Source organism: Balaenoptera physalus, assembly GCF_965194825.1.
Source record: "Balaenoptera physalus genome assembly, chromosome: 15".
In the NCBI taxonomy this organism is placed as follows: Eukaryota; Metazoa; Chordata; class Mammalia; order Artiodactyla; family Balaenopteridae; genus Balaenoptera; species Balaenoptera physalus.
Genome location: NC_138894.1, coordinates 31,193,506 through 31,203,998, shown reverse-complemented (window position 1 = coordinate 31,203,998; position 10,493 = coordinate 31,193,506). Strand labels below are relative to the sequence as shown.

The 10,493-nt window shown below is 49.3% G+C and overlaps 1 protein-coding gene across 5 annotated transcripts in view; it reads left to right on the top strand.

Annotated features, from left to right (window-relative positions):
• The first annotated feature begins 1,198 nt into the window (after window positions 1–1,198).
• The window catches only part of HK2 (hexokinase 2), a 61,280-nt gene continuing 51,985 nt past the window's right edge, over window positions 1,199–10,493 (top strand). For 2 of the 5 annotated variants that reach the window (XM_082428040.1, XM_082428037.1), the window contains exon 1: window positions 1,200–1,909. In XM_082428040.1, coding sequence (XP_082284166.1) covers window positions 1,847–1,909 — 63 coding nt within the window. In that variant the 5' untranslated portion in view covers window positions 1,200–1,846. Of the gene's footprint in view, window positions 1,910–2,329; window positions 2,484–9,617; window positions 10,099–10,493 lie in introns of those variants that run through there. The other 3 variants (XM_082428041.1, XM_082428042.1, XM_082428039.1) reach the window with 3 other exon arrangements.

The following is a 10,493-nucleotide window of genomic DNA, read 5'->3' as shown; positions in this document are numbered from 1 at the left end:
AGATGAATGGATAAAGAAGATATGGTATGTATATACAATGGAATATTACTCAGCCATAAAAATGAATGAAATAATGTCATTTGCAGCAACATGGGTAGACCTAGAGATTCTCGTGCTAAGTGAAGTAAGTCAGAAAGAGAAAGACAAATACCACATGATATCACTTATGTATGTAAGCTAAAATACGATACAAATGAACATATCTATGAAACAGAAACAGACTCACAGATACAGAGAACAGACTTGTGGTTGCAGGTGGGCAGGAAGGATTGGGAGTCTGGGGTTAGCAGATGCAAACTATTATATATAGGATGGATAAACAACAAGGTCCTACTGTATAGCACAGGGAACTAGATTCAATACCCTGTGATAAACCATAATGGAAAAGAATATGAAAAAGAATATATAACTGCATCACTTTGCTGTACAGCAGAAATGAACACAACATTGTAAATCAACTATACTTCAATGAAATTAGAAAAAAAAAAGGAAAAACAAAAAAAGTTTGGTGCCAGGCATTAGCTGTGGCTGGGGCTCCTAGTCCTCTCAGCATCCATAAGCCAACCCACCCCACACATGCCCAGGATCATTTGGTTACACACTTATCACCCACCCAGTTTCACCCAAGCATCAGTCCCACAGCTGCAGACAAAGTTCTTTTCCTGCTCTCTACTTCCCGGCTCTTAGAGTGGCAGGATGGGATAACAGGGAAAAGAATAGGGCCTCAAAGACAGACGGACGTGGGTTTCTTCCCTTACCTGCCACTCATTAACTGTGTGACCTTGGGCAAGTCTCTTAAGGGCTCTGTTTCCTCATCTGTAAAACGAGGTTAGTAAATCTCACATCCATTCAGTTTTGTGGTGCCTGGCATAAAGTAAGCAGCAGTTGCGGCGGCTCACTTTGCATCAGCATTGCGCGGACGCCTGGAGCCACAATAGGTGAGAACTAAGATGCTTCAGAAATGTGACCCAGTAGCGGGGGCCCCTCACATGACCCTGAGATGCCAGACAGTGTTTCTCTCCCCGCCCAGGGCGTGTGCAAGTCCGGTGACCCGTCTTTCCAGTCACCCCACACTCCGGGTCTGTGATTATTCCCCACCCCCCCCCCGCCATAGCTGGGCCTGACGCGGCGGTGGCTCATGCGCCTTTCCGCCCCAGCCTGTTGCCACGGACCACACGTCTCATCCATGCTGCCTGGCCCCTCCCCCAGCCCCGGGTGCGCCCCTCCAACTTGCCGGCTCGGGTGTCTGAGCGGCCGCGCCCGCGGGCCGTCCGCTCTGACTGGCTGTACCGCGGCGGCGGGCGGCCCGTGGGCGCACACACCCTCCCCGCGCAGCCAATGGGCGTGCGCGCGTCACTGACCCGGCGGCCCGCGAGCCGGCAACCCCTCAATAAGCCACATTGTTGCACGAAACTCCAGCGCAGGAGTCCCGGGCCGCCGCTAGCACCAGCGTGTCACCGAGCCGAGAAGATCCGCGGGCGAGAGCAGCGCGCCTGTGAGCCGGAGAGGTCCTGTCGCCCTAGTGGAGCCAAGCTGCTATTCTTCTCAAGTTGAGCCTTAGTGATTCTGTGGCTGAAGTTAGTACTTTGACAGTGGGGCATCCCAGCACGTCGCTGGGAGTGATTCTTGGTCCTTCAGCAGTTGTGACTATCAAAACCTGTTTTTAGAGACCCGAAACCCTCCAGCTGGGCGCGCCATCGTGTGCCTTCTTTGTGTACCTCCCGGACTCACCGCTCCCGACCGGGCCTCTAAGCCCGGGTACAAAGCGGTCAGACCGCGCCGCCCTCCTCCCCCGCACGCGCTCCAGCCTCGGTTTCCCAGCTCGGCGTCGTCGGGCCGCGGCAGGATGATCGCCTCGCATCTGCTCGCCTACTTCTTTACGGAGCTCAACCATGACCAAGTGCAGAAGGTAAGTAAGCGCGGGCGGGGGCGGCTGGCTCGCCTGACAACGTTGCTTTGTCCCCGGCCTTCTCTCCGGGGTCCCGGCCGGCTGGGACTCTCCTCTTAGACCCTGCGGGGACCCGCTTCCTCCCCATTCCGGGCCGCGGACGCGGAAAATATCAGCGCGGCGGGGAAAGTCCTGGGCTGGAGGAGCCACGTCCGCTAGGCACGGGCAGACGTGTGCGCGCGTGCGAGGCTCCGGGGCTCGCGCACCGCTTGGCTCTCCCTCTCTGCGGCCCTGCACGCGCTCGCGTTTTTTTTTTTTTTGGAGGGGCGGGCCACCCGGCACGTAGTCTTTGACTGCTGGGCCCACGTGGGAGGAGCCCCCCTTTCGCTGCCTGAGTTCCGGCCAGAGCACGTGGGGAGAATCGTGGCGGGGGTGGGGGGTGTTGGGGGAAGGCTCCGCTGCCGCACGGGGTTGCCTGGGCTCCTCCCGCGCTGAAGGACCACATTTTGGGGACCTACGATTCCCCTTAGCGTTCCTCACAGCCTTGAGGAGGTGGGCTTGGGGAGAAGACCACGCGGAAAGAATCTGGGAAAAGGTCAGAGAAACTCCGCCCGCCGCACCCCTTCCCCGGAACTGAGGCGCCCGGAACTGTGGCTCCGCGAGGGGCGTACGCCCCCCCCCCACGCCCATTCCCAGCGCCTGCCTCGGGGCCGCCCCGCCTTGAGTACCCCATCCTCGGGCCCGCCTTCAAATGGGGGGCGGACTTTGGATGTTACTTCTGGTGTACCTAAAAGTTTCTCCGAGAGGACCAACACCCCCTTTTCCCCTCTTTGCCGTCTTCCTGGAGATTTTTGTCCTTCTGAAAACGAGCTTTTCCCTGTCGTAAGCCCCGATCTGTCTGCCCGCTTATGTCTCAGCAGCACCCCGCGTAAGTCCGAGCTCTTGCTCGGGCCAGGTCTTTTACGTAAGACAAAGCCTCTGGCCCCGCCGGGGAGCCTCGCTCTCTGTGCCTCTGGGTATGGAGAGGGGGTGGGGCTAGGCTGGGCCCCAGGCGCTCTCTGGGGAGAATTGAGTTTCTGAAACGCTTGGGATTTCGGGATTGGCTCCTGGCCCTGGGCCTCAGCTAGGACTTGGGACGAGAGGGTGGGCTGGGGCGGGGGTGGAGGGTGTCCAGATCTGTGAGTCAATGACAGAGCATTGCTCAATTACATACTTGAAATTTCTGTATCTCAATGGGAACACATTTTTTGGGCAAATGTTTTGACATTATCTTTCTGTGGGGCGACCTGCTCATACTCCCATTCTGGGGATCCTGAGAGCAAAGGAGAGGAAGGTGGGTTGCCATCACAGTGTTTTCAAAGCCGTGGCAGATGAACCCCCAAATACCATGACATTACTTAGCCTCAGACTGGAGTAGGGAGCAGAGGGCCGCTGGTTTAGTTGAGTTTTAGTCTGCTTGTAAGTGGCTGTTACTTTCTAACTCAATCCTGGGATGAGGCTCTGCTCTGCACTTTAATTCAGTTTATTTAAGAACGTGTCTGTGATCCGGCAGGACCTTGGCAACTTCGTTGGGCTTCTTTGCCCAAGAAGTGAGTTAACCCTTGTGACTGTCATCTCTTGGCAAGTCCTAGAATACAAAGCTGGAGGACCATTAATTCAGGATAGATCTTCTCAGTTGGGTGAATATTGCCCCAGGACATTTAAATTTACTCACCCCCTGTCCAGAGGAAGGAACCTAGGACCACAAATTTACCCTCCCCCAAACCAGAGGATGGAGGCTAGGACTGGAACCTTCCTGGCCTGGAATGGGGAGGGGTCATAGCTTTAGTTTCGAACTGGAAAGAGAATTAACCAGGGTATGTAGAAATGAGTTCTAATCTCTGTTTTGTGGTCTATTAACCACAGGACTCTGAGCAAGTCACTTTGCTTCTTTGGACCGCCAATTTCTTTTTGTAAAACAGGGATGACAACAGCAACCTTCTTCACTTTAGGGAGTTGTGATGATTAAGCACAGCAATGTGAAAAGGTCTTTCTTGTAGTCTTCTCTACACTTGCAGCCTGTCAAGTGTCTCAGGGACACTTGGGTGTATTTCCTCCAAATTACCAATGGGGGCAGAATTGAGTCAGGCCTTAACTCAGCAGGTGTGGAAGCTGGGACTTAGCCTCCCAGCTTAGGTGAGCAAAGCTGCCTGTTTCCAGCACCAGTTAGGAAATAGGGAGAGAATCAGAGAGAATATTTTGGAAGCATCTTTTAAAGTTGCTACTAGAAGGAAGAATCAGGAGAGAAGGTTGAAGCTTGAGTTTTACAGTCTTTTGAGAAGGCCTTGATTTGAACTCTTCTGAAATCCCTATCATTTTACATAATCTGGGTTGTAGTCTGAGGCAGGGAAAGTTTAGGTTCACCTGCCCGAAACTAGCCCCATCAGAATCACTTGTCCCCTGATAGACAAGCCCAGTGTTTTGTGCTGATTGACACTTTGAAACTCAGGAGCAAACACATATAGCATTTACTGTGTACCAGGTGGTTTTAAGCTCTTTACATATGTTTGCTCATTAACATTTATAACAACACCATGAAGCAGATACTATTATCAGCATCCCTGTTTTACCGGTAAGGAGCTGAGGCACAGAGTGACTTGTTCAAGGTCACTAGCTTTTTTGTAAAGGCTGGAAATTGAAGCCATGCATTTGGGCTCCAGAGGTCCATGCTCTTGACCACACCCCCTGCCTCTGGGACCATCGGAAGACCCCATCCTGGCCCATGTCTGTGTTCACTCTTGGATGCTGGCAGCACCCTCACCCAGCATGTCCAGAAATGCAGCTAGCTCTTCTCTTGGTCAGATTAGTGGCACCAGTACCCTCTGATTATTCTGACTGGGAGCCCTGGACCCATTTCACTGACTTTCCTTTCTGATTGCTTTACCTTGGTCAGCTGGTCTCTGGGTTACTTCAGAGGCCTCCTAGGGTTTGTTTCCAGTCTCTTTCTGGAGCCAGACTGGATCATTTCAAAAGACTGCGTACTGTAACTTATATGTGGAATCTAATATGACACAAATGAACTTATTTATGAAACAGACTCACAGACATAGAAAAAAAACTAATGGTTACCAAAGGGGAAAGGGGGTGGGGGAAGAATACATTAGGAGTTTGGGATTAGCAGATACAAACTACTATATATAAAATAGATAAACAATAAGGTCCTACTATATAGCACAGGGGACTATATTCAACATCCTGTAATAAACCATAATGGAAAAGAATATGAAAAAGAATATGTATATATATATATATATGTATAACTGAATCACTTTACTGTATACCAGAAACTAACACAACATTGTAAATCAAATATACTTCAAAAAAAAAAAAACACTGCATACTGATTGCTCTCTGACCCCACCCCCCACCTCAGCCTCATCTTCTCTATCTGCATTCCCGAAGACTTGAATCACCATTCCTCTAAATGTCACACCTGGTCACACTAGGTGCTTTTGTGTGGCGTTTGTATCATTCCATCATACATTGGAGTTGGTAGTTACAGGGCAGGGAGAATCCTATTTGTTCACCTTTATAGCCAGTTTGTGGCCACTGGTGAGGTGTTCAGTGAGTCCAAGAATGAAGGAGTGGACCTTCCTGGGAAAAGAAGTGGAGCAAGGGCTGCAGGAAGTGGAGGAGGGTGAGAGGCAGCTGGGGGGGGTGCTGGTACTGGGTTGAAGGGGTGGGTATCCAAGGGTGGGGGGACCCTTGGAGGGAAAGACAGTGAGCTATTCCCTCACCAAGGCCTGAGGTGTGGCGTGAGGCTGATCCTGAGGGGAAAGGGAGGCGGGGAGAGAGAGGGGGAGAGAGAAAAAGGGTGTTTACTGTCCTCCAGCAATCAAGGGTTTTTGTCCTGTCTGGAGAGTTAGAGGATTCTTTTAATTAATTGAGCTATAAATAGTATACAAGATACAGGATTTTTGTCTCTTAAGAATGAGAATCAGGATTAACCATGGAAGTGAAATGAAGTATACATGCCTTCCTTTAGCCATTAACCGATTATTTTAACACACACAGACTGGTGACATACAATCTTGGAATAAAGATAGTTCACTGGGCTCTTTACTATGTTAGTGAGGGGTAGCTTTCAACTCTGGAGTTAATGAGAGGGGAGAATATCTTGGAAGCAGAAAGATTCAACAGAACCCCCAAGAGACAAGAGTTTAATGTTTTTTGAGAACCTACTGTGGGTATAGTTACTATGTGGGAAATTGAGACTAAGACACCTTTCAGCTGTCTGGTGAGATGAGGCTCCAGAAATAGATACTTTACATCCACTAAAGGGTCATGGCAGTCATTCCCATGGGATGGGGAATTAGGGACCTCAAGGGAATCTCGATTGATATTTTTTGAGCACCTACTATGTGCCATTAATCTTCAGATAGGGGATGAAAGTATGGGAGTAAAGTACTGATTAAAACCTTAGTAAGATAAATTTTGGCTGAGTTAACTGACATTGACAGGTACAATTTGCCTCATTTGTTCAACTTAGTATCTTAGTACCAAGTCCCTTTCCTGCTCCAAGACAATTGATGGTAGCAGGAATATTTTGTAGCTTTTACTAATCATCCATTTGTTTTGTATTGTCAAATTTCTATTTCAGAGCTGGCCAAGAAGCACTTTTTCCTTTACTCCTGAATGAATTAAAATTCTCTCTGAGGCTCCTCAGACAAAGCCAACTTTTTTTTTTTTTTAACATCACTTTTCAAAGTTGAACTTTTCTAGCACCCTGAGGAGTTTGAGGGCAGCTAGGGACCCTTTTCCAGGGAGACTCAAAACAACACAAACCACAACAGTTTTCTCAAAATCTGGCAGCCATAGTAAGGAGATCTGATGTATTAAAAGAGCTCGGGAGCCCCAGAAAACTGGCTTCCTTTGTTCAGACACTTCCGGTTTAAAAAATGGCTCTTGATAACTGGTTCCTCATTATCATTGTTGAGTTTTGAAGTCAGCAAGTTTGGTTTGTTTTCCAACACTGTGTGTTGTCTGTCTTTGACTTTCCAAAGCAGTGGGGGTGGAGATGTGGCAAATCAAATCGCGGAGTTCGCTGGCTGCGACTTAATATCTCACACCATAGATCATAGGTAGCTGTTCCTGCTTACCTCTAAAGCAGGTCTGTCAACCTCGGTGCTATTGACATTTTGGGCTGGATAATCTTGTGAGGGGCTACCCAGCCTATCATAAAGAGCAAGAGTTTTTACGCTACCCCAATTTACAGGGGCGAAGCCTGTGGGGTTTTTTGGTGGTTGTTTGTTTGTTTTTTAACTACTCCTTTAGAGCAGTGGTTTTCAACTATTAGTGATTTCATCCCCCAGGTGGACTTTGGTGGTGTCTGAAGACATTTTTGGTTGTCACAGACAGGTGGATGAAGATGTGTTATTGCATCTAGTAAGCAGAGGCAAGGGATAATGCTAAACATCCTACAATGCCCAGGACAGCCCCCCTGCCAAAAAAAAAAAAAAAAAGACTTTTCTGACCCCAAATACCTATAGGTTGAGAAACTGCATCAGAAGAACATGGTCTATCCCCCATTCCAGTATTATATGCATCGCTAATGGTCATACAGCTACTTAGTAGTAGCTGCAACTAGGACCATAGTTCTTGGCTCTCAGTGTGCCATGTCATGGGATAGTCATGGTGGGAAGTGGCCTTTTACAAAAGATGAATTTAAGGTGAGGTCTGCAGACCACAGTAGTTAGCAGATGTCCATTACCCCTGGCTGAAGTGTGGGTTACCTGAGTAACTGTTTTTCTGTTTTCAACCAGAAAAATGTGGGCAAGGTAGGCACTCCAGGAAGCCAGTGAGAGAGAAGTTTGCTTAGCTGACCCCAGGAGAACCTCACCCTGGCTGTTGCTGGGGTTTCCCTGAAGGCCAGGCATCTTCCAGGCTTCTGAACAAGGCAGGCATGTGAGCTGGTGGAACTCCTATCTCAGGGAGCAGAGGGAAGGGGCCGTTGGTACCCACTGAGGGACAGTCCAGCAGTCACTGGGAGAGGCTGTGTGCTGAGAAGTAGAGCCAGGCTCCCTGGGGTGGAATCCTGGTTCACCACAAACCAGCTGTGTGAACTTGGGCCAGTTATTTAACCTCTCTAGGCCTCAGTTTCTTCCACTTGTAAAATGGTGAGTGGATAACACCTTAATAGGGTCTTTGTAAGGATTTAAGAGAGAGTGAATATATGTGAAGTTCTTAGAGCTGTGCCTGCTACATAGTCAACACTTTATGTGTCAAATATTAGTACATAGAGATAGACACACTCTCAGATACCTGACTGCGCTATCCATCTGGGCAGAAGCAAAAGAGGCCCCGCTTCTTTTTTCCTAAGGACTTTTAGGGCATATGGGTTCTGGCCCATTTATGTTCTCTGTCTGATGTTGGATTAGAGCAGAGGACAGGGCCGACAGAAGGATGGAAAGTTCCTAAAGCTGAGAAATAAGGAAGCTTCCTCACTGCCCTGTCCAACTTCTAAAACCTTCTCTTTTCTGGGTATAGGAGACCCATTTTTCAGCTCTTCCTCTAACTTGCTTTCCTTCTGGCCTTCTGGGGATACAGCATCCCCATTGGGTGGAGGGGGGCGTCTCTGGGATGCCTGGGGCATTTTGGTACACCTCAGCTTGAAGCGTCCTCCTTGGGAAGTCATGAGAGACACAGCTGCACTGAATAGTCACAGCATTTGTTCAACCCCTTTTCCCTGTAGAAGTCTAGTCCGCTCCCTGTCGGTACCTCCCCTGGAGGGCAGAATCACAGAGGCTCCAATGGCAGTTGCTGAGGCCACTTATGCTGAAGTTGGCCAATGAGATGCTTGCTCACACTTCCTCACATCTGCCCCAGACTCTGACTTCCCACTGGGGGAACCACTTGAGGTGCCCTGTGCTGTTGAGTCATAAGACCGGGTCATGGTAGGTTTCAGTCCAACTGACCCCTGGAGTTTCAATGAAGGGAATAGTCATTCTCACATTTTCTGGCACATTGAATGGAGAGTCTCTGGCCATCTTGGTTCTCAGCAGAGAGCTCTTTTCCCCTCATATATAGACTCTGGGCTGTCTAGTGTGGCCCCTTCTGACACTGAGGTGCTTGGGGTTCTTGACAAAGCCAGAGAGGACCCTCTGTGTGGAACCCACACTCTACTCCTCCCATCCCTGTACAGCCTTTGTCTTGTCCAAACTTGGTTGGGAGTCTTGGCCTTGTTTCCATGGGAGCAGGAGCTAGACAATCTCCTTTTCCTTGAAGTGCCATGCTTTTTGCACTTTTGTCTGTGGATCTCTAAGCAATTCCTTAATAGTCCTTCCCTGGAGAGTGTGTCAGGCCTGAGAACCTGGCTCTGGGAACCCTTGGTGCCCACCCACCTCACCCAGACTTCCTGCCTCTTCTCACCTTCAGCTCAGCAGCCCTGCCCTGGAGGCCTGGAGATGGTCTATGTTCTTGGAAAGTCTTGTTCCCAACCTCTTCCTTCTGGCATCTCCATATTGTCTGATAAAGGAATGAAACCAGATAAGCCATTGGACAGCTTTAATTTGGGCTAAGTAAGGGAATTTGAAGCTGTCACTTTTCCTTTTTCCCATTTGAGGGACAAAAGTTCCTCCTGCTTCCTTTTTCCCATTTGAGGGACAAAAGTTCCTCCTGCTTCCTCCCATATTTTCCTGTCTCAACCCCTTCTAATGAAGCCTTCCAGCCATGTCCCACCAGTTCTCTTTTCCCCTCAATTCCCAAAGGTCTTAAAATAACAAACATGTACACCACTTACGAAGTGCTGGGCTCTGTCTATGAACTCTACTACAACTCAGGTCATCCTCAGGCAGCCCTCCAGGGTAGACATTATTATTACCTATTATTCAGATGAAGACACCAAGGTACAGAAAGGGACAGTACCTTGCTCAAGGGCAAGCCAGAATTCAAACCCAAGCAGTATGATTCCAGAGCCCAGCCCTTAGTGGGGCTGCCTGGGACAACTGGAGATAGCCAGTTGTCTTTCAGTTTCATGGGGTTATCAGTCCGGGGTCAGTTGGGAAGGGACCTTTGAGATCATCTCGTCCAAACCCTTTATTTTACAGTTGAGGAAACCAGGTGCCATGTACTAAGGGACCAGCCAAGAACCCAGTTTCTCCACCATTTCCTGAAAGGAAACCCAGTTTCCTTTCAGCACCATTGGCATAGAATGAGCTCTTCTCATCATTCAGGTATGGGCTCCCCAAGAACCATGAACAGGATTTGCTTTGTGGCCTGTACCTAAGGTGACCCTATAATTTATTGTCCAAACTGGGCTACTTTTGAGAGCAAAAGGGGACACTGTTAACAGTTATGCTGCTACCACACTGTAAACAGATTGTCCTGGGCAAACTGGGATATATGGTTGCCCTGTTTATGGTGGGTGTGTCTGGGGTGGGTAGAGCAGACTGGGAAGGTCTGGGGCTGGACATGGTACAAAGAGACAGACCCAAAGTGATTTGGTCCAGCAGGTGGACAGTTGGCAGCAGACAAGAGTGGGGAGTTCAGATGCCCCTGTGGGCATATAGGCTCAGGGGCAGACTCTGGTCCCTGACATGGGACTGGCCAGGGGAGGCAGAGTTCGACC